The 25,298-nt window shown below is 38.4% G+C and overlaps 1 protein-coding gene across 3 annotated transcripts in view; it reads right to left on the reverse strand.

Moving 5' to 3' along the window:
- The window catches only part of LOC114708345 (cotranscriptional regulator FAM172A-like), a 149,915-nt gene that overhangs the window by 104,329 nt on the left and 20,288 nt on the right, over positions 1–25,298 (reverse strand). For 2 of the 3 annotated variants that reach the window (XM_037211079.1, XM_037211080.1), the window contains exon 2: positions 6,462–6,585. The exons of the other annotated variant lie outside the window; for it this stretch is intronic. In XM_037211079.1, the coding sequence (XP_037066974.1) occupies positions 6,462–6,567 (106 nt within the window). In that variant the 5' untranslated portion in view covers positions 6,568–6,585. The remainder of the gene's footprint in view (positions 1–6,461; positions 6,586–25,298) is intronic. 3 annotated transcript variants of the gene reach the window in all.

The raw sequence follows: 25,298 nt of genomic DNA on the forward strand, positions 1-25,298 counted from the left end.
TTCTCTGTGTAGCTTTGGAGCCTGTCCTAGAACTCACTCTGTAGACCAAGCTGGCCTCAAACTCACAGAGATCCACCTGCCTCTGCCTCCCAGGTGCTGGGATTAAAGACATGTTCCACCACCACCCGGCTAAGTTGTTTTTTGTTGTTGTTGTTGTTGCTGGTTTTTTGGTTTTTGAGACAGGATTTCTCTGTGCAGTTTTGGTTCCTGTCCTGGATCTCGCTCTGTAGCCCAGGCTGGCCTCAAACTCACAGAGATCCTGCCTCTACCTCCCGGGTGCTGGGATTAAAGACATGCTCCACCACTGCCCGGCGACAAAAATTTCTTGATCAAAGTCTTCATCAATAAGGCTGGGAATAGCAGCAGGTAAAGTCACTGAATTTAAATCAAGGTTATTATAAATAATGATAATGAATTAGCAGTAATGTTTACTAATGTCCAGGAAGCATCAGCACAGAATGTAGGCATGCTGGCAGTAAGAGTAGAGGAAGATAAACCAAAATTGATTCACATAAACAAAGAGGATCGGGTAGAGAACGTGTTTCCAAAAGTCCAGAAGAAGTCGAACAAATGGATAATAGATGATAGACAAATCATAATCCTATAAAACTGGAAAAAGGAAAAGGTAATCTTTCAAGTGAAGAATTCACTACAAAGCTATCTTCATTGCCATCCACAAGCAATGACAGGACTGGCTATAAGTCAAAAGCCTTCCTTTGAGGACAGCAATCACTATCCTCACCATCCTCACTGCTGCCAATATTACAGTAAGTTAAGTGAAACTTTCGCACACAGAGACCACATAGTGTATGTGTGCACCTGCTGGTGGGCAAGAGATGCCACAATGTATGTGGAGGTCCAAGGACAACTTTCAGGACTTCTCTGCTTCTACCCTGTGTAACCCAGGAGTTGACACCATGCCATAACGCTTGACAGAAAGCTGCCTCTGCCCACTGAAGCATGTCACTGATCTTAAGTTAAACTTTCCTTCCAGACTATTCTGCCATATCTTCTGGTTTCTCCACCACTTTTCATCCCAGTCATAGACTCTGTTGAATTTTTTCAAACATGTACACTGTTATCCAGTGTATCTTCCACAATCACCCACCTGCCACTAAAGCTCTAGGAACATCTCAGAAGAAAAATGTAAGAGCTGGTAGAGAGGAGCACTGTGAAATGCCGTCTCCTGGACGCGGCATGGTTTTCACAATCATGAACTCACACCAGCTGTGGTTACCTGCACAAGACTGACATCAGACCAAGCCAGCAAAAATTCCTGAACAGAAGGAGATGATCCCCAGGCCTAGTCCACTAGTGAGGAGCTATCAGCAGCTGACAGCTATAGGGAGAGGGAGAATCATTCTTCTCTGAGGGTGTGGCTACTGGGCTCTCCAAACAGCGCACATATGTGCATATGGGCAGCACTGATGGGATTTAGTGGGCTGTCACAAACCAAACATAATTAAGTGCTGTGGGATGTCTTTCTGTATACTGTAATATGTGTTGCTCTGATTGGTTGATAAATAAAGCTGCATTGGCCTATGGCAAGGCAGCTTAGAGGCAGGCAGGAAATCCAAGGAGAGGTCAGGAAGAAAGGCAGAAGCTGAGAGACACTGCGAGCCACCACCAGGAGACACAAGATGAGAAAGTACCTGTAAGCCATGGCCATGTGGCAACTTAGAGATTAATAGAAATGGGTTAAGTTATAAGAGCTAGCTAGTGAGAATCCTGCCATAGGCCATGCAATTGGTAATTAATATTAAGCCTCTGAATGATTATTTTATAAGCAGCTGAAGGACCATGCAGCCAGGTGGTTAGAGAAACCTTCCAACTACAATAAAGACAGGAGTTAGGAGGGAGAGGTTTGGGGAAGATTTTATGAGCATCTGAAGGGGAAGTAGGGGTGTAGATGATAGTTCATTATATACATTATAAAATTCTTAAGAAACTTCATATGCTCAAGTACTTTCCATTCATTACAAATTAAACTATCTTCAAATGTGCATTCTTTCCATGTAAGATTAATATCCTACAATGAACAAGTCAATGATCACCATCCACTGTTTACATAGCATTGCCCGGTAGTGAAGAAATTCAAACGTAAAACTTTTTTATTCTGGGGATATAGATGATTTGCAGGCTTTGAAGTTTGCTCTAAAATTTACCTTATAAGCATTTCCTTATTTATTTTCTAATTCAGTTGGGCCTTGAACAGCATGAGTCTTGGGGGCACTGACCTGCCGGCACAGTAGAAAATCTTAGTACAGTTTTATTTTTCAATTATTTAAAATTTGTTCATGCGAAATTACCATTTGTTTGCTTTTTTGAAAAAAAATCAAATTATAAAAATTTTTCTTACTAACTAAAAAGGAAGTTCTCAGCCAGGGATGATGGTACAAACCTATAATCCCAGCATTCAACAGGCTGAAGCAAGTTCTAGGATATCCAGGACTACCCATTGAGTTCAAACCAACCCTGAGCAACTTAGTAGGACCCGTCACAGATGACTGATAGATAGATAGATAGATAGATAGATAGATAGATAGATAGATAGATAATGATAGATAGATAGATAATGATAGATAGATAGTTAGATAGATGATAGATAGATAGATGATAGATAGATAGATAGATAGATAGATAGATAGATAGATAGATAGAGACAGATAAAACAATACCCACAATAACGGGGCACAGTGGTACACACTACCTTTACACACTGGGGAGGTAGAGGTAGTAGGTATCATGGTCATCCTTAATTGCTTATCAACCTTTTATATACGATCAAGTATAATATCAAGGACATCGAGGTGACATAGCAAGTTTAAGGACAGCCTGACTGAGATTCAAGATTCTATCTTAAAAAGAAAAGCAGTTCTTAAAAAATATCAACTGGCCCAGATATGAACTAATGTTTATATTTTAAAGATGTTGATAATAAACCAGGCTTAAAACAAAGAGAGATTTTTAAAAATCACCATCATCATCATCATTGCCAAAAGGAGACATCTTTGTGTCAAAATAATAAAAATTCCATGCTGTACAGATAACACAGACATTTTAATTACAGTCACTGCACAAAATAAAAAAGCACCGAAGTCTTCAACACCAATCATCAGTTCGTTTCTGATTCCTAGAACTGTATTCATTTCTTGTTACAAGACTTGATGGCAGTATGGCAAGTTTTCACTCAGTCCTACCCTGCTCAGCCTGAGGGGACAAAGTCTAAATGGATGGACTGACTAACTGTATTTGTTTTAGTGTTCTCTATTTTTTAACAACTCAAGAAAAACAGGTCTGGGGCGAGAGTTCCCTTGTTAAAGTGCTTGTCGTACCAGTGTGAGGACTCAAGTTCACAGGAATGTGTCTGTAACTGCAGCACTGGAGGACAGACATCAGCCTAGCTTCATCTGCCACCAGCCCAGTTAAATCAAAAAGTTCCAAGTTCAGTGAAGGACCTTGTCTCAAAAAAAATTAGATGTAGAGTAATTGTAGAGAATGTTCAACATCAACCTTTGGCCTCCATACATGCACATATCTACATGAACATACATATACACTACAAACACAAAACCACATGCCTTAAAGTGAAGCTGTGATACTAATGCTGGGCACTGACTTTAATAAGATGAGACCCTTGTCTGAAATAGAACAAGCATCATCTGAAATGAGCCTCCAAGGCATTCTTGGATCCCTTTCTTTCCCCAGCTCCCACTCTGATAATTGTATAGACGGCTCCTCTGTGGTAGGCAGCACACCACATCTACAACTGTTACAGCTACTACTTATCGACTGCCCTACACTGGAACTCCTTCAGAGCATGTAACATCTGTGGCCTCTACACTCTTTTATTTTTTTTTATAACATCACAAGCTCTCTACATCCTACATTGTAAAGGTACTTCCTGACATTATTCTTTATAACAATATGATGCATAAATACACCTTTTTAATATCACTCTTTTCTATTAAAGCATACAAGTTTCTTATACTGAATCATTTTGCTATTCCCCAAATCTTGTTTATGTGACCTACATGTTCCAAATGCTGGCAATGTGGAGGATGGCCTGCTTGTGTGCCACTGTCCATGGTGGTGAACTATCTTATCTGTGTTGTATGTATTATATGCATTGAAAATCATTCAGGAAACACTGAGAATCATGCCTAAAAACTTACAAAATATACTGAAACCCAACAGACCACAGAGATGGGCTAAATTACATGGCATTTTAAGTAGACACATGAAACACTTGAATTCATCACAACAGTAACAGTACAGTAGAAACAAAACTTTTGTGGTAGTACAGTGGGAACAATAGTTAATTTCTGATTAATTTCTGTATTTGTTTACATTTTTCTTGATACAAACTAGTACCATGTACACCCTGTACTTACGTGCATAAATTCTGATAAATTTCAATATTTGATAACATATTTTGATATATTTAATGGAAGTAAATGATAGAGTAGATTATTATCAAAATATATTCTGTGCAATTATAATAAACCTAACTTTAAAAAAAATTATGTGTTTCTATCATTATACATAATCTCTGAAAAGATTTTCAAATTGTATCAAATAACAAAACAAAGACCAAAAACCTGACATTTAAATAGGGCAACGAGGTTCAAAACCATGTTGTCCTAAGGTCAACTGTATCACCAATATGAAGCTATCATCACTCTGCACAATCCTACATATAATAAATATTGTTATTCCTATTGTTGGGAGTAAGATAAGAGTGGTTGTTATTCCTTTTGTTGGGCAAAAGGGAAAGTCTGAATTAGAATCCAGATAGTTCTGTCTCTATGGTCTATCTACCTCTACTCCTTTAACATTATGATACTGCCCCCCTCAAATCAACCTGTGCTCATATACTGCCTGGGAGATTATAATTTAAAGCCACAACTTTGAGAATCAAATTTTCACATCAAGGAAGATAGGAACACAATCTGTTTAGACAGAAGCTCAACATAACCATCTAGGTAAGATCTTCTAGTCTCTGTCACTAGTTGCTCCTCTTCTGGGTGACTCTAAAGGTTAAGCTGCCCAGGGTAAGTCCTTAGACCTCTCTTTTCTAGTTCCACTATTATCCCAGGCGATCTCAATTAGGACTACAACATTAAATATTATTTCTATATGAATAATTTCATGTCTACATATGGCAGCAAATTATGTTATCTCTTAACATCAGTGTATGAATTGTTTATTATCCCCTTGTTACAAACCTAATCCAAGCCATCACCCACTTTCTGGCTGAGAAGACTCTCTGAAAACTCAAAGCCAACAATCACCTTGGTCATTTTGTTTTCTGTAGGTAAGCACTAATTCCACTATTCCCTTGAACATCACCTCTAGAGGAAAGATCAAGGTGATAGAAAATGAGCTAGAAAACATGCTACTTTATTGCACATCTGCTGAGGCAGTCTTTGTAAAAGATGGGCCAAGACAGCTGCACTTACTGCTGTGACCAAAACCTGACAGAAACCTCAGGAAGAAAGGAGTGCTTGGGCTCACAGTTTTAGGACATTTCAACCATCACAGTCAGGAAGGCACAGAGGAGCGGCCCAGTCCACCATGAGAGTGGGCTATTCACACAGAAGCAGAGTAGAGGACTAAGAGAGTATGCCATAACCAGGAGTAGGAACAGCCCTTAAGACCATCCTTAGTGACCTTCTTTACCAGAAGAGCTTGCCTCCTAAAGGCTCCAAAGTCTTCAAAACAGCAACACGGGCCGTGAGAGCCATTTAAAATTTTAAGTATAACGGGCGGTGGTGGCACACGCCTTTAATCCCAGCACTCGGGAGGCAGAGCCAGGCGGATCTCTGTGAGTTCGAGCCAGCCTGGGCTACCAAGTGAGTTCCAGGAAAAGGCGCAAAGCTACACAGAGAAACCCTGTCTCGAAAAACCAAAAAAAAAAAAAAAAAAAAAAAAAAATTTAAGTATAACAGCAGAAGCACAAACTGGGTGATAAACTTCCTCTAGAGATAAAATTATATCAGACAGTAGAATTGAAACACACACAAAAAAAACATCTAAAAGTCAGAATTCCCCAACACAGAAAAAATCCTTCTGAGGTATTAATGTGGAATGGTTTGCACAAAATATCCTCAGTCCCAGTTAACATAACAGAAAACAGGAAGGTCAGATTATGTAACACTCCACTTGGCAAGATATGGTAAAGATACTGATCTTGATTGATAAGTCTTGAAAGTGTTTGTTTTGCTATTAAATGATGACCTTAAGCAGGAAGAGCATTAAGAAGTCTTATATCTGTGAAATCTTGAGTCTATAATTTATCGCAGGCATTGTAATGGTTGTTGTAAGCAATATAAGTACTTGCAAATAGCTTAGGCACTGACATTCTTACTTTACAGCTGAAATGAACACAGGACCTAAGTATTTCTACACTTTCACTGTGCACAGTGAAATTTGCTGGAAAAAGTCATTGAAGTATGTACCTTTCAATGCTGTAGTCCTTTCTTTTTCATCTGGACCTCCCTGCTGGATTTCTGCCACGTTTATCCAAATTGGCAAGAAAATTAAAAAGCTCAAGGAAATAGACATCACTCTTCAGAAAACAGTCTAGAATGAATGAAAGCAATCAATTAAGCTCTACCCAAAGCCTATCTATTCTATGAAAGCTTCTGAGCTCCTACAAGAGAAAGAGAATAACTTCCTACCTTGATTTGCCATTCTACTTTGTGGATGTCCACACCTCAAAACTTATTATTTGCCTACTTCAAATGATAATGTTTATGTATCATCTGATTTGGCTAATAGTTTACACTTCTCTGCTGTTGTTATAGCGAGAACATCACCAACACAGTCTTAAATCTATAGCTAACCCATAAGCTTGCTCAACTAAACTAAGGTCCTTATCAGCCAACGGTATTTGCTGGTGCATGTGCCTGTGTATTTGTTTGAGACACACTTTCTCTATGTAGCCCAGGCTAGCCTAGACTGCATAATCCTTTTTCCTCAGTTATGATCATCTCATATTTTAAAGCTTCAGGTAATTTTGAAAGTGTGAGATTTAATATAAACTGCAAGCATGTGCCACTTAGAAGGTCAAAGTGTTCTCATCTAACATGCAGATAGTTACGAAGGAAAAAATACATAAATATATAAAGCAACTACAAATGGCCTAAAGTTTAATTAATTATTTAACTTTAAGGGAAACAATTAGAAACTTTTAAAAAGAAACTATGCTTACTTCACTGCCTGAAAGCTATGTTCTATAAATGGCATTCCTGTAAATAGTATACTATAAAATTAGATTTCTTAAAATCTAATTCTGATCCACTCTAACCAAAAGCATTAAAACTATAGTTGGCCTTTTGCAGACTGCTCATGAGCAACAGTGAAAACAACTAATCCTAAAGTTTGAAAGAAAAGGCTACAACACATACAATGGAAATACTTAAATTTAGACCATACATAAAAATTACATCAATGCCAGGCATGGTAGTGCATGCCCACAATCCTAGCAATTACACTGAGAAAGATGGATTACAAGTTTGAGGCCAGCCTGAGATACAATACAAGACTCCATCTCAAAAACTGAGAGTGAACAAGAAAAAGAAGACCCTACACTGATAAGTCAAATGTATGAATGCTTGGCACCCACTTAGTGAAACTACTGGGGGAGAATTAGGAGTCCTGGGCTGGGCTCTGACTAGGATATCAATCTCTCAGCTACTGCTCCAATGCCATGTCTGTCTGTTTCCCAACATGATGATCATGGACTAACCCTCTAAAATTATAAGCAAGCAAGCACCCAATTAAATTCTTTAAGTGTTGCCTTGGTCATAGTGTCTCTTCACAGCAACAGAACAGTAACTAAGACACACTCCCCCATCAATCACTAATTAAGAGAATGTCCTACAGGCTTGCCTACAGCAGATCTTATTTCTCAACTGGGTTCCCTCCTCTCAGATGGCCCTATCTTGTGTCAAGCTGACATCAAATTAGCCAGCACAGTCACTAAGTCGTTATTCATTAGCCACAAATTATCTGATACCAGAACAGAACAATTATATAACTATTTCACTGTAGCTTTATTAATAAAGAATATGTTTTGATGTAAAGGTCACATTTAATATTCACATTTTAAAAGATATATCTGTTTATTTTATGTGTGTGCACCTGAGTGTAGGTATGTGCATCACATACATCCAAGAGTCTGGGGAGATCAGAAGAGGAATCAGATCCCCTAAATCCGGAGTTCCAGGACCTCTGTAACAGCAGCAAGTGCTCTTAATACTAAGTCATCTCTCCAAACTAAATTCACATGCTAAAGAATCCCTTTCTTGATTCTCATAATTAAATAGCAACCAATAATCACTATCCTTGATTTTACATGAAACAACCTAAAATTCATAGAGCACATCATATTGTGATCATGACCTATGAACTAGAGGTTTATTAACTCCTACATGTAACCCGAAGTCTTACAGTAGCATGTAAGTCTTACAAAGCAAGTAAGCATGAAGTAAAGGCAACTTGTCTGTCACTCTCGTGTCCTTTTTTTAGACTTTATCCTCTTGAGTTATTGTCCATGTCTGTAGCACAGCTGGTGAAGCTAAATCAGGAGCATTATAAATTCTCAATTTAGTTTTCCTAACAGAAATTCAGAGTTATAACCTGCATGACCACAGATAAACATTACTAAAAATGCAGCCAGCAAGGTATTTGGTACATTTAATATATATTAATTTGTGTACTCAACACAGTTTATTTGGCATTATCTGATGGAGGTTAGGTTATAGGGAATAGAGTTGTGGAAGATTTTCACTGAAAAGTTGTATACTTGACGATAACCACCGCTGTTTAAATGTGGTTTCCTAGAAATGTTTAAATGTGGTTTCCTAGTACAAACTAGATTCAAAACACCTCATTTTGCACTTTCATTCTGTGAACTACACAAAGCAATTATCATATCTTTTTCCTTTCTATGATTCCAACAGAAAATCCACTATAGATAGTGGAATATAGAATAAAGCTATAAACAACTTGCTGTGTGTGATCTTTATATAATCAACATTTCAAAACACAGAACAGTAGAACATTTACTTGCTGTTATCCCAAAATATGGTGTGAGCACATATAAAATGTACAGAAAGATACTGAATGACCTGTTTTTCCACATTTGTTTGGTCTTAAGCAGGTGTTAACTATAAACTGGGTACGGTTAATCTTCCCTCCTGTTCTGAACACGCAGATGGACATACAACATACGGTCCAGAACAGATAAACCTGAGTTAATGCTCTTAGAACACGCCCTGGTCTGAACTGAGCCTGGCCACAAAGAATCAATACTCAGTAAGTCAGGCTCTGGAAACTGAGTTCAAAACAGCAGCCTAGCAGCTGAGATCTCGTTCACTGAGTCAAACTTACTGGCAGTGTATGAAGAACTAAAGACTTAGAGTGACTACAATTCAAAAGTAACATGGCACTTAGTAAAGGACGTCTCAAACTAATGCTAGGCAGCATCTAATCCCAAAGCTATAAGGAGAAAATGTGCATGTTTGGGGTGTGTATGTGTGAGCATGTGTGAACATTCATCTGGGCACTGAGGGGGAAGCTGAGCAATGAAGACATCAGTCTGTAACAGACACAGAAGGCACACGGTCCTTTTGATACACAGAAAATTTAGTTTCTACAAGAAATTCAATTATGATCAGATAAAAGTTTACATCAGAAGAGGAACACCTAATTCTTTTTTTTTTCCCCCGGTTTTTCAAGACAGGGTTTCTCTGTGTAGCTTTGCGCCTTTCCTGGAACTCGCTCTGTAGACCAGGCTGGCCTCGAACTCACAGAGATCCGCCTGCCTCTGCCTCCCGAATGCTGGGATCAAAGGTGTGCGCCACTGCCGCCCAGCAGGAACACCTAATTCAAGTCATCTAAAATAATTCCTTACTTTCCTTGTATGGTGATGTAATAGATTCAGGTGAGAAATATAGGTTTTGAATCTTTATTCAACTATTTACTAGCTAGTGAACTACCATGAAAGAATGAACATAGACTTATTTTACAAAACCTAAAGAAACACTTTAGAAACACTAGTAATTCATATAAAACCAGAAACAAAGCTGAGTAAGGCAGCCCATGTGTGTAGTCCTAGGACTGGGAGACTGACAAAGGAGGATCATTCGTTCAAGGCCAAGCTGGGATACATATTAAGACTGTATTTGAAAAAAAAAAAATAAGAAATAATGGAGTTCCCAGCAAATTGCGCTCAGAATTCCAAGATACTAAAAGTACTTTCATTTGTACCACTGTACAAATGAAAAGGTAATATGTACCACTTATATGCACACCATAAACAAAAAATAAGATACCATAATAAGCAGCTTTGTGTTCACTTGAATTGCTAAGATTATAATGAAAAATAATAATAAATGCAAACTAAATTTGACAGTAATTCATTTATTTTACAATCTTCTAAACCTTTGTATTAGTTTGCTTCTCTGTTACTGTGATCAAACCCTGACCAACACTGAATGAGGAAAGAAAGACCTTACTTCATCTTACAACTCCAACCCATCACTGAGGAAGTCAGGACAAGAACTCAAAGCAGGAGCCTTGGAGCAGAAAGTGAAGCCAAGACAATGGAGCAATGCTCCGTACTGGCTTACTCGCAGCAGCAGCAGCAGCAGCAGCAGCAGTAGTAGCAGCAGTAGTAGTGAAAATATTTTTTCTCTTATAATATATTCTGATTATGATTCCCCTCCTTCTACTCCTTCAGTTCCTCCCCACTTCCTTCTTCTCTCCACATCCACCTGCTTTCTGTCTATCATTAGAAAACAAACAGGTTTCCAAAGGAATATAATATAATATAATATAATATAATATAATATAATATAATATAATATAATATAATATAATATAATATAATATAACATAATTAATATAATATAATAAAAATAAACAGAATGGTACAAAACAAGTAAATAGAAGAAAAACAACCCCAATCAGGTGCAAGAAACAGATATAAACACAAAGACCCACTCGTTAGCACACACAGGAATCCCATAAAAGCACAAAACTGGAAGCCATAATATATATGCAATGGATGTGTGTGTGTCTGTGTGTGTGTGTGTGTGTCTGTGTGTCTGTGTGTGTATGTGGAAAGAGAGAGAGAGAAATAGAGAGAGAGAAATAGAGAGAGAGAAATAAAGAGAGAAAGGAAAGCCTAACATGACATTATGTGACAAAGAACCTCCAAAGATGCCGGTGAGTTTGTTTTCTGTTGACCATCTACTGCTGCACATAAGCTGCTCTCCACAAAGTGAGAGCAAGGCCCTATAACTGAAGACCACATCCACACCTACACAACTCATTGAACACAAACAAGTAGAGCCAGTGCCTACCTACAGCCTTCCCCCACACGGGCTAGTATTCTTGGTACTACAAAGTGCTTCTACAGGCTATCAAAGGAGAAACATAAACACCAACACAATCTCTAGCCCTTGGATCTACATGATGTCCTACCTGTAAGATATACTAGTCCAATGGGGACACATGGCTTGTGGGAGCAACCTACCAATATCTAATTTGACTTAAGGCCCATTCCACAAGATGGAACCCATACCTGATGTTGCTTGGGTGACCAAGAACCTGGAACTAGATACACCAGAGACCTAGAGTAAAACCAAATAATACTGTTCTGATAAAGGAACACAGCAATAAAATTATTTTAATGGTATTCTGCTGTACTCATAGATAAGTGCCTTGCTCAGCCATCATCAGATAAACTTCCTCCTGTAGCAGATGAGAACAAGTACAGGGACTCACTGCCAGACAACATGCAGAGAGTGACAGATATTGAAATATTCAGCCCTAAGCCAGGTGGCAGTGGCACACGCCTTTAATCCCAGCACCCGGGAGGCAGAGCCAGGCGGATCTCCGTGAGTTCGAGGCCAGCCTGGGCTACACAGTGAGTTCCAGGACAGGCTCCAAAGCTACACAGAGAAACCCTGTCTTGAAAAACCAAAAAAAAAAAAAAAAAAAAAGAGAGAGAGAGAGAGAGAGAGAGAGAGAGAGAGAGAAAGAAAGAAAGAGAAAGAAGAGAAAAGAGAAAGGAAGGAAGGAAGAGAGAGGAAGGAAGGAAGGAAGGAAGGAAGGAAAGGAGGAGGGAGGGAGGAGGGAGGGAGGGAGGGAGAGAGGGAGGAAGGAGGAGGAGAGGAAAGAGAAAGAGAGAAAGAAAGGAAGGAAGGAAGGAAGGAAGGAAGGAAGGAAGGAAGGAAGGAAGGAGGAAAGAAAGAAAGAAAGAAAGAAAGAAAGAAAGAAAGAAAGAAAGAAAGAAAGAAAGAAAGAAAGAAAGAAAGAAAGAAAGAAAAAGAAAATACTCAGCCCTATATTTAGACACCTATTGGGTGTCTCCAACAAACCCCTCCCCTCAGTGCTCAAGGAACCCTGTGGAAGAAGTGGCTTGCTTTTTTTATACAACCCAAGACCACCTGCCCAGGTGCAGCACTGCCCAGTGGGGTAGAGGCCCTCTCCTATCAATCACTAATCAAGAAAATACACCACAGGCATGCCCAAAGGCCAATCCAATGGGGGCAATTGTCACTCTTCCTAAGTGACTCCTGACAAAAACAAGTACAACATTATTTATAAGTGTACCTACATAAAGATCAATTATGTGCATTCAACCTCTATTTAAAGCTTTACATGCAGAAGATTATTGTTCCCACAATGACTCAAGATCACCAATTTCTCTTATACCCATTATCTTAAGTTATCTCTATAAATGGCAAGGGCAGAAAAAGACCTATCTTATAGATATCAAAAATACTTGACATTAGGAAGTAAATTAACCTTACAAAAGAATCCTAGATATTAAACAGGAGACCGGCTTCTAACTCTTGTAACATTTGTCTACGATCTATTCTAGCAATCTGATAAGCTCAGGTACTTTACCAGAATAACAATTCCAATACCCTTTATGGAGAAGGCTCATAAACTCATGCACTAATTTCTATGGATCATTAAAATTTGGAGTTTGGGGGAAGTTAGATGTAATTACCTAAAGTTGTCAACTAAAACTGTCTCGTTATCTTCAGTGTGCTCTGTGGCATTAAGACTGACTCCACACTGTTCCCCAAAATGCTTTGACAAATCAAAAAATATAAAAGTACAAGCTACAAGTTAAGGAATACCAAATAAAATGATTCTAAAAGAAAACAGCATTACATTGCTGTATCTTTATAATAGTTCCCAAAATTAGAAGTAAACTGGTAGATCATACATTTTATCTACAAAAAGAAGAAAACTCAACAGAAAAAACTAGAAAACTGGGCTGGAGAGATGGCTCAGAGGTTAAGAGCACTGATTGCTCTTCCATAGGTCCTGAGTTCAATTCCCAGCAACCACATGGTGGCTCACAACCATCTGTAATGAGATCTGGTGCCCTCTTCTGGCCTGCAGGAATATGTGCAGGTAGAACACTGTATACATAATAATAAATAAATAAACCTTTAAAAAAAATTTTTAAAAAAGGCGAAAGATTTATACGATCTGAAGAGAAACCAGAGAAGCCCCACCAGTTCAGCATCTGTTGGCGCTCCTTCTCCTTGATGGATGACCTTATCAAGCACATGGTGACCCACACAGGCGTGTGAGCCTACCAGTGCAGCATCTGCAACAAGCGCTTCACCCAGAAGAGCTCCCTCAAGGTGCGCATGCGCCTGCACCGCGGGGAGAAGTCCTACGAGTGCTACATCTGCAAGAAGTTATCCCACAAGACCCTGCTGGAGCGGCATGTGGCCCTGCACAGTGCCAGCAACGGGACCCCTCCCACAGGCACGCCCCCAAGTGCCCGCACCGGCCCACCAGGCATGGTGGCCTGCACTGAGGGGACCACTCTGTCTGCCCAGCAAAGTTTGACCAAATCGAGCAGTTCAACGACCACATGAGGATGCATGTGTCTGACAGATAAGTAGTATCTTTCTCTCTTTCTTATGAACCAAACAAAACAACAACAAAAGAAATAAACAAACAAACAAACAAAAAGCTATGGCACTAGAATTTAAGAAATGTTTTGGTTTCCTTTTTACTTTCTGTTTTTGTTTTTGTTCCGTTTCATTTTGTACTACATGAAGAACTGTATTTTGCCTGCTGGTACATTACATTTCTGGAGGCTCGGGTGAATAATACTTTTCCCAGTCTCCCTTGGATGGTGGCCTTAAAGCCTGGTAGTGCTTCAAGAGGTCCACTGGTTGGATCTCTAGCTACTGGCCTCTAAATACAACCCTTCTTTACAAAAAAACAAAACAAAAAAAAAACAAAACAAAAACAAAAAAAGCAAAAAACCACACACAAAAAAAAACAAAAACAAAAACCAAAAAAATATTTTTAAAAAATCTTTTAAAAAAGTTTAAAAAAAAAAGAAAAATTGTTTTTCCACTCGTGAAGAGCACTACAAAATCTATAAGGAGATATAAAAGGCCTGCTGTCTTTTAAGTACACCGCTCACAGTGTTTCAGTGGACATTTCACAATTCTGGCCACGTGGACTTCACAGTAAGCAGTTCAAACTGTGGAATATCACTTCTGGTTGAGAACCCAGAGGAAAGGCCCTGCTGCTTCCACCTACACATTGTTAAAGGGCTGTGGGATGGGAGGGGGCAGTGAGCCCCAGTGGTGTGGAGAGAAAGTGGCGTGGCAGGCTTCTCCCCCAATTCTGCCCGCTCCACACACCCTGGCCCACCTCCTCCACCTCCCTCCCCCACCCTTTCAGCAGAAGCCAGAAGACTTGGACAAGCAACAGTGGCTATCGTATTTATTCAGTGTCTTTGCTGAGCCACGGCCTCAGCACAATCAAGAGGGACTTTCATGAAAGGCAGGAATGCAGAGAAAACGATAACAGATTCGCACCTATGTTTCTAGAACAAGAGAAGGATAATTTCCAACAACCTTTGCAAAAAAAAAAAAAGTGTCAGGATATATTCTTGTGGAAGAGAAAAAGAAAGAGAAATGGAGGGTGGGGGGAACAATTAAAGTTCTTGAGGCTTTTTTAATTCAAAATTTTATAGGGGCAAAAGTGATGTTTACCAGATAGAATGCTGATTTTTTTAATATATTTACAACAGTATTTGTATAAAAAAAATTTTAAAAAACTAGAAAAATACAGAGTTCTATATGGAAATGCTAAATATGAAGTTAAGAAAGTGAATAGGAAGCCAGACGGCAGTGGTGCACGCCTTAAATCCCAGCACTCGGGAGGCAGAGCCAGGCGGATCTCTGTGAGTTCAAGCCCAGCCAGGTCTATAGATCGAGATCCAGGACAGGCACCAAAACTACACAGAGAAACCCTGCCTCAGGGGGAAAAAAAACAGTGAATACAAACTAAGATAATTCTCAGTTTTGAAGACTAACCAAAGAACAATTTGGTAGACAGTTTAGATATTTTCACACAAATGGAAAGTTACAGTCAAGTACAAACTAAATCTCAGGTAGAATATACTATCCTCACAATTGTAGGAAACCCAAGTATGTCAAACAGCTATCACTTCCATACATGTCAAATGTACTTGTCAATATGTCAGATATAAACAATAAACTACAAATAATAATATAAAGGTATATAACTTCAGTCTAAATTAAGCAAGCAGAAACAATCATCAGATTGTAAAATAGGCAATCCCATTAAGTAGCAATATTAACATAGCCAAAAGGGCCACATCCATTGTTTCAATCCCGTAAGTATGTTCGCTGACAACTCTACTAAACTTGTGGAACTTGAGCTTCAACTTACTTTTTAAAATATGATATGAATGTGGCATTCACTAGATGAATTATCAAATAGTATTTTATGAGGAACCCACAGCACGGATGCCAGGCATACAGTCAGCCAAGAGTCTCTTACCATCTATCGTCCCAAGAGTTGACATCAGGTGCAGAGCACTGCCTGACTCAACCTCAGTCCTTCCCCATCATTTGGTACTGAGCCAAAAGCAATAGGACAGCCTAGCCAGTTTGTTCTTATATAGGACAAATCTAATTGGCAATATTTGTTCCAGAAGTGGCAGAAGTTTTATCAGTTCTGCATGCAAATTAAACACTTCTCTCAAAGCAAACTCCTCCATTCTCTCACAAATGCTAGCATTCTACAGGTCAAATCTGGGCCTAACACATGTTTAGTAAACACTCAACAACAATGCTAGACCTTTAATCCCGATGCTGACAATTAATACACATTTTCATCACCAAATTTTGTCTCTGCATCTGTTTCTGAAAAGCCTAAGCTTTGACAAATGTACAAAACCATAAGAGATAAAAACGCAGAGTTTCAGAGTGCAGAGCCCAGTTCCAATGGATATATCTACAAAACACTCCCACATCTAAGGCTCAGGGAACATTGGGAAAGAAGGGGGCAGAAAGACCACAAGAGCCAGAGGATCAAGGAGTTTGCTGTGATTGAGTCTCCTAGTAATATCAGAAGCTACATCCATAAAGTCTCACCAAAAAGACTGCCTAAACACTAGCTGAACAAAGACAATATCAATAGACACACCAAGTGGGTGGGAGAAAGCCCAGGAGGCCTCAACCCTACACAAAGAACTACAGAGCTAAGGAACACTGAAGGTAGAACAAACAGGCTTCCCCAGGGAAGAGCACATTGATTGGTTATCCAATGCCAATGGTCAATCCTGGAAACAGAGATTCAAGTAACATTATGCAGACTGAAAAGGCTGTATTTAGGAAGATATATGTATATACATACTCAACTACATATTAATAAAAATGAATTAAAAGGAGGTCATAAATTTAAAACAGAGCAAAGAGGGGTAAATGGGAGGACTTAGAGGGAGGAAAGGGAAGGGGGAAATGATGTCATTATATTATAATCTCAAAAATAGTAAGAAATACCTTTATTGTAGCAGGAATCTTAAAGGTTCTTATTAATAAATCAAACCTGAGGCCAGTTATTGGGGTGAACACTGGAAGATCAGAGAGACAGAACAAGCCACAGCTATCTCACCTCACCAATTCCTCAGCTGGTCTTGTTTCCTCAGACCAGAAGCCTCTGAGTCCTCATCCAGAATGAATCTCAGCTGAACTGTGCTGCTCGAAAGCCTGAAGCTTAACCAGCCAAATGCTTAACCAGCCAAATGCTTCTAGTTTCTGGTCCTCAAGCCTTATATACCTTTCTGCTTTCTACCATCACTCCCTAGGATTAAAGGCTTGCTTCCTGGGATTAAAGGCATGAGTCACCATGCCTGGCTGTTTCCAATGTGGCCTTGAACTCACAGAGATCCCAGATGGATTTCTGCATCTGGAATGCTAGGATTAAAGGCATGGGCTATCACTGCCTAACTACTGGCTTTTCTGTTCTCTGACCCCAGATAAGTTTATTAAGGTACACAATATTTTGGGGGACACAATATCACCACACTTTATCTTTTAAAAAATGAGGCAAAGCACATAAGTACTACAGATTGTTAACAGCATTTTGAGTTGAATAAATTAGTGTATTAGGGTTTCTATTGCAAAGATGAAACACCATGGCTAAAAACCAAGTTGGGGAGGGAAGGGTTTATTCGGCTTACACTTCCTCATTGCTGTTCATCACTGAAGGAAGTCAGAACAGAAACTCAAACAGGGCAGGGACCTGGAGGCAGGAGCTAATGTAGAGGCCATGAAGAAGTGCTGGTTACTGGCTTGCTCAGCCTGCTTTCTTATAGAACCCAGGACCACCAGCCCAGGGATGGCACCACCCACAGTGGACTGGGCCCTCTCCCATCAATCATTAATTAAGAATATGCCTTACAGGCTTGCCTACAGCCCAGATTTTATGGAGGCATTTCATTAACTGAGATTCCCTCCTCTCAGGCAAATCTAGCCTGTAGCAACTTGACATAAAACTACCCAGCACCGGTAGTTAATGTATAAAAGTTAATTCTATTTTAATATATAATCATTATATATGAAAAGTTGATTTGTTCATTGAAATATAATTCTCACACAATACACAGTGATCGTGATTACATATAATATTTTTCATTATCAACTATATATAACTCTGTGTGTGTATGTGTGTGTGTGTGTGTGTTGCTGGGGAGGAACTCACACATACTATGTAAACACTCTACCACTGAACTACATGCCTGGCCTAACAATATATTTCTTAAAGATAGAAAAGCACTAACATAAAAAGAATAACATCATTTTAGCATCATTACCTTTTATAATATATTCTTTGGAGTGTTTGTTTGTTTTCTTTAAGGGTAATATTGCAAGTCCAATGTCATCTATTTACTCAGAAATCTGGGGCTCCTGCTAGGGATCTACTCTAGAAGACACAGTTAAAAAGAAGACAGACAGATATTAAGAAAACCTCATAGTAGCCATATATGACTAAATTATTGTTATCAAAATACAACCAATTCCTTGCCTGAACAGAAATAGAGAAATTTTCAGTAAAAATGTATTAACTCAGAAGCTTTTAATAGCTGCAAGAAAGACAAACTTTAAATATTTCTTAAAATTTGAATTAAAAATTAAAATTTAAACCTTATAATAAAGCATTTTAAATATATATACTTCTGAAAATATCAACTTTCATTCATGGTTCTGTTTTCTTTGATTGGTATTCTTCCACCATGTCTACAAAAGTGAAATAAAATCTGCCTTTGAAAATACCCAAATGACTGGAAATTTTACATTCTGGGATCAGAGACAGTTCTAAGCAACTGGTGAATGAAAGATGAGGACTAAGGACTTGCTTAGAATAATCTGTTCCACTGGCTGCTCAAGAATGGGTTAATCTCCTTACAAGAGAACATTTTCATAAACAATCACCAGTCTATTGACAGGATGTGAAAATGGCCTATAATCCTGAGAAAAATAAAAACAAAGTGAAAGGGGAAGTTCTGTGGAGGCAGCCACTAGAGAGGGCTTGCTGTTAGAATGAAAGAAAATAAACAAACATCATACTCAGTGCTCTGTCTCAACACAGCATTTTATTAAACTAATTTCTATTTGCTGAAATGACATATGCTGAAAATACTGCTTTTCCTCATCAGAGCTCTATCTCCTGAAAACCACAACTCAACTGCCCTTCTTTGATACACAAAATGCCACTAATAAAATTATACAGCTGCCTGTAATGCCAAAGACTCAGCATTGGTCTTGGTCTTAGCATATAGTTCTAGAGCTTATACTTGATACTAATCAAACTATATTTTGTTTGTTTGAAATATTATACATCAATTTTGCTCAAGACCACAGACATTGTTTTCTACACTTTCTCAATATAGTGCTTGAAATCTTAACCAGAGCAATAAGGCAAGAGAAAAAAAGAATTAAATAAAAGGAATACCATTGGAAAGGAAGCCATCAAATTATCTGTATTTGCAGACAACTTGACTCTGTAGTTAAAGATACTAAAGACTCTACCAGACAGAAACTCATAGTTCTAACAAACACTTGCAGCAGAGTAGCAAGATGCAGGGTCACACTCAGCAACCTGGACCTTTCCAACACTTCTGAAACCCAGCCCTACACACACACACACACACACACACACACACACACACATAATTGAGAAGAAAATCCCATTTACAACAGCTAAAATAAGAAAATTGAGCAAAGAGGTGAAACAACTCTATGACGAAATCATTCAAGTCTGACCAAAGAGAACGAAAGCCCTCTCAGGCTGTGGATAGCCAGCACTGCTGTATGAAAATGCCTATCAGCAAAGCCATCTTCAGAATCAACACATTCCCCATCAAGATTCCGACATTCTTCACAGACCTAAAAAGAAAATCCTGAGATTCAAATAAAAGCCAAGGAGATCTCAAATGGCCACAGAAACCCTGGAGAGGAGGGGCAATGAGGGAGGTAGCACATGCTTGATCTCAACTGTACTACACACAGAACATGTGACCTCCGTTCCTCCAAACACAAGACACTAGGAAACAAAAAGCAAACCAATGAAAACAGGCAGCATTAGACTAGGATTCAGAAATAAAATTCACAAAGTTACAGCCACCTGATATCTGGCAAAGGTATAAAACATGAATTAGCCAAAACACAGTGACTGTAACAAATAGTGCTTTATTCTGGATCTGGATCTTTCCCTAAAACCAATATCCAGTTAAAGTGGTTCAGGGGCCTTAGTATAAAACCTGAAATTCTGAAACCACCAGAGGAAAAGACAGAGAAACTAGTCTAGATACAGGAATATGTAAGGACTTTGACAAAAGAACTCAAACAGCATTTAAGTGTATATGCAATTGCAAAGGAGAGGATCAGAATAGAGAAGAAAGAAACATTTGCTTTCCTGTGTAGAACTGAGATTTCACTGGCATGATTATTAGATTTTATTCACATTTGTTTTATACTTACATGAAAACCTACAGGGAATATGGAGTTAGAGGGAGATGATAACACAAGGTCAGATGTGAGCAAGGTGAAAGGGTATGTTTCTGTGAAAGTAGACTGAAACCCACTATCTTCATTTTGTTTTCACTAACAAAAACAAGCAAAATTACAAGTTAAAAAATTAAACAATAAAAGAAAGCCTGGTGCACTGCTCTCAATATGGTTGACAGGTTTTGACTTGTTTTTACTAAAAATACTCAGATATATTCATAATCATGGGTTTTAAATTAGTATACACACATTGGACTCTCAAAATAAGTTGCAAGATTGTGGAAGCTCTATAAAGGTTGCACATTATCAAGTCAGGAGTGGGGGTACAAGCCTGTGTCCTCTACTCAAGAGCCTGAGGCAGAAGGACCCTGTATGTTCAATGCCAGCCCAAGCAACATGGTGAGACCCTGTCTTCAACAAAATGGAGAATTTAGTAATGATGTTAATATTATAGTACAGTATTTAAGAGTACTTTAGCAGTCCTGAGAGAGGTGGGCCCCTCTAACTTGCCTCATATCCAGAAAAATTATTCAGTGCTAAACTGAAAAGCATTATAGCTGTTGCTTAAACATTCTCTTCAAAGCTCAACTTGAAATGTAATACTGAGTCCCATCCCTAGTGCTGCAGCAGAGTACCAGGAGCAGCCTTCCTTCCCCTCCCCACATCTCCTGTGGATCCCACAGACCACCCATCCCCTCCTAGCCTCCCTCCCCCAACTGTTACTGTTATCCTAATCCCCAACCCCAGCTGGCACACTCTGATAAACCACAGACCACACCTACCAGAAAACCTTCTTTGTCTCTCTGTTCACCCAGAACCAATCCCATAAACAAAGCAAGCTACTCCAGCAACAGAATACAAGAGAGGAAAGAGAAAATCTCAGGCTTTGAAGAAAAAAATAGAAGAAATGAATACATCAATAAAATAAATGTTAAACTGAAAAAAAAAATGTTCTAATGGAAAACACCTAACAAATCTGGGAAACTGTGAAAACTCGAGATCTAAAAATAACAGGTATAGAGAAAAAAGAAGAAACCCAGATCAAAGACCCAGAAAATGTTTTCAACAAAATAATAGAAGAAATTTTTCCTAACCTACAGAAGGAGATGTCTATAAAGGTACAAGAAGCATACAGAACACCAAATAGATTGGAGCAGAAAAGAAAGTCCCCTTAGCACATAATAATCAAAACAATAAACATACAGAACAAAAAAAAAATATTAAAAGATTAACGGGGAAAAGACCAATTCACATATAAAAGCAGACCTATTAGAATTCCACCTGACTTCTCAATGGAGATTCTAAAAGCCAGAAGGGCCTGGACAGATATGCTGAAGCCTCTAAGGGACCACAGATGCCAGCCCAGACTACTATATGCAGCAAAACTTTCAATCACCATAGGCAGAGAAAATAAGACATTCCATGATAAAGCCAAATTTAAGCAAGATTTATCTACAAATCCATCCCTACAGAAGGTGCTAGAAGGCAAACTCTAACCTAAGAAGGATATCTACACACATGAAAATACAGGAAATAATCTCACACCAGCAAAATCAAAAGAAGCGGAAACTCAAGCTTACATGTGCAGACACACACACACTACCACCACCAACAACAACAACAACAGAAACAAGCAGTAATTGGTCACTGATATCCTTCAATATCTCAACTCCTCAGTAGAAAGACACAGAATAACAGAATGGATGTGAAAACAGGATCCATGCTTCTGCTAAATACAAGAAACACACCTCAACATCAAAGATAGACATTACTTCAAGGTGCAGGGGTGGAAAAAGATAATTCCAAGCAAATGGCCTTAAGAAGCAAGCTGGTATATCTATTCTAATATCTAACAAAATAGACTTCAAATCAAAATCAAAAGAGATGGATAAGGACATTTCATACTCACCAAAGGAAAAATCCACCAAGATGGCATTTCAATTTTTAATAACAATGCCCTAAACACAAGGGCATCCAAGTTTGTAAAAGAAACACTACTACAGCTTAAACCACATACTGACATTCATATACTAATAGTGCAAGACTTCAATAACCCATCCTCACCAATGGACAGGTCATCAAGACAAAAACTAAACAGATAAAATTAATCTAACAGATATCTACAGAACATTTCACTCAAACACAAAAGAATATACCTTCTTCTCTGCACCTCACATGACTTTCTCCAAAACTGACCACATACTCAAACACAAACCAAGTCTCAACAGATACAAGAATACTTTAAATAACTCCCTGTATCCTATCAGACCACCATAGATTAAAGCTGGATCTCAACAACAGAAACAACAGAAAGCCTACAAACTCCTGGAAACTGAACAATTGTCTATTGAAAGAAAAATGGGTCAATAAAGAAATAAAAAATTTAAAGACTTTCTAGAATTGAATGAAAATAAATATACAACATACCCAAACTTATGAGACACAATGAAAGCGGTGCTAAAAGGAAAGTTCACAGCACTAAGTGCATACACTAAAAAATAAATAAAGTTTTCTCATACTAGCAGCTTAACAGCACACCTGAAAGCTCTAAAACAAAAAGAAGCAAGCAAACACAAGAGGAGTAGACAGCAAGAAATAAGCAAACTGAGGGCTGAAACAAAGCAATAGAAACAAAGAGAACAATACAAACAATCAATGAAATAATTGGTTCTTGGAGAAAAGCTAGAAAAACCCTATTGAAACTAAAAGGCTGAGAAAGAATATGCAAATAAACAAAATCAGAAATAAAGAGTGGGACATAACAACAGACACTGAGGAAATCCAGAGAACCTTAACAACATACTTTGAAAATCTGAATTCTACCAAATTGGAAAATCTGAAAGAAATGGATAATTGTCTTGCTAGGTACCACTTACCAAAGTTAAGCCATGATCAGACAAACAATTGTATTAGGTCTAAAACCCCTAGTGAAACAGAACCAGTCATTAAAAGTCTCCCAACCAAAAAAGGCCCAAAGCCAGATGGTTTTAGTGCAGAATTCTACCAGACTTTCAAAGAAGAGCTGATGCTAACACCCCTCAAATTGTTCCACAAAATAGAAACAGAAGGAACATTGTCCAGTTCATTTTATGAGACAACAGTCACCCTGATACCGAAACCACAAAACGACCCAACAACGAATTTTACAGACCAATTACTCTCATGAACATAGATGCAAAAATACTCAATCAAAATACTTGCAAACTGTATCCAAGAACACATCAAAAGGACTATCCTCAATAAACAAGCAGTCTTCAACCCAGAGATGCAGGGATGGTTCAATACAAGAAAATCAGTAAATGTAATCCACTACATAAGCAAACTGAAAGAAAAAAAATACAAGATCATCTCATTAGATGCAGAAAAGTCTCCTCTTCTGACAAATATCTAACACCTGGTCCTTTTACATGATTAAAAAGTTCTAGTTTTAGAATGAGATTAAATATTTCAAATTAGAGGACATGACCTGATTATTTACACAGGTCATATTAGTAACGTGGGAATCTTCTATTTTACACTTGATTACCTATTTGATCTATAAGGCATTGTTACTTAACATGAATGCCATAATTCAGGTGAGACTATGCATTATCGCCTCTAATGGTTGAAGGCAGCTTGAATGTCCTTATAATCTCCTTTGATTCTTACCATAGATAATTTGTGCACAAGTAGAAACCTATTTTTGTTAAATTGTCAACGATATTAGAATATAAGCTTACCACTATAATATCAGGACAAGCACGCGCTCGCTCACAGTACCTTCCATTATAGTATCCCATTATATTAGTTACTTTGAAAAGTACTTTATGCCTATGTAGCAGAGAAATTAGATCATCTACCGTTTCATGGAGCATAAAGGGGATATAAATTAGAAAGAAAGAAAGAAAGCAAAGAAGCAGAAGTACTCATTACTGCAAATGATACGAAATCCATACCGCACCTTTTGGAGTATGTTCTAATCTTAGGAATAATTGTGATTCGCAACGTAATAGTGAAATTCTCATCAGGTGAACTCCTACTATGCTGATAAGACACTTCAGCAAAGTAAACTGAATTATACAATATAATTGAGGAGCCCTCCTCTCTACAAATGCAAATGACTGAGCCGAAGAATCAGAGGAAAATAACATCAATTATACATGCCCAAATGGGTAGGTCCCTGTTCTTAACACTACTATAACAATCCAATTAAATTGATTATTCTGTGTTTTTTTTGCTGAGTAACTTGCACCACCAAGGGACAAGTATGAATAGAAGATAAGTCGGAATTTGATGAGAGAGATACAATTGAACATTGCATTAATGAAGGAAACTTGAAGAAAGTGATTGCTATCTCTGTTATACATTGGTATTATTTGCGCTCTTTTTTGGGGGTTCTCATGAGACCTTGTTGTCAGCTCGCGTGTCGAATGAGTAATATATCGCTCAGAGTCTTTGACGTATTTGTTAGCTTTCATTAAAGCCACCTCAGGCACTAGTGTGAAAAGTGGCACAATGCTTGTATATGTAATTCCCTAGAACCTGTGGGCCAGGTCAGAGTGCAGGCGGATCTCTGTGTGAATTTGTAGGCCTAGCCTGGAGAGGTGTCTTCGTAGCAGAGTAAGTCCAGGAAAGAGTAGCACAAGGTACATCAGAAACAGAATCCTATTTATTTGTGAGCCAATGGAATAATAATAAAGGAGAAAAAATTTTAGACTGAGTGATTTCGGCTCAGAAAGGCTTGTTTAAAGAGCACTGGGCTTTGTATATACGTACGACGTCTCTTCTGAGTGTCGGTAGAAGTTTGCTCAGCACTCTCACCTATGAGTACCTTGTGCGTTAGGTGACTATACCAGATTCTAGATAAGAATTGTAGACATCTTGCTTTAAGCTACTTTTATAGTGTGAATAAATCTTAAATAAATTATAATAATA

Source organism: Peromyscus leucopus, chromosome 15 (genome assembly GCF_004664715.2).
Source record: "Peromyscus leucopus breed LL Stock chromosome 15, UCI_PerLeu_2.1, whole genome shotgun sequence".
Classification (NCBI taxonomy): Eukaryota; Metazoa; Chordata; class Mammalia; order Rodentia; family Cricetidae; genus Peromyscus; species Peromyscus leucopus.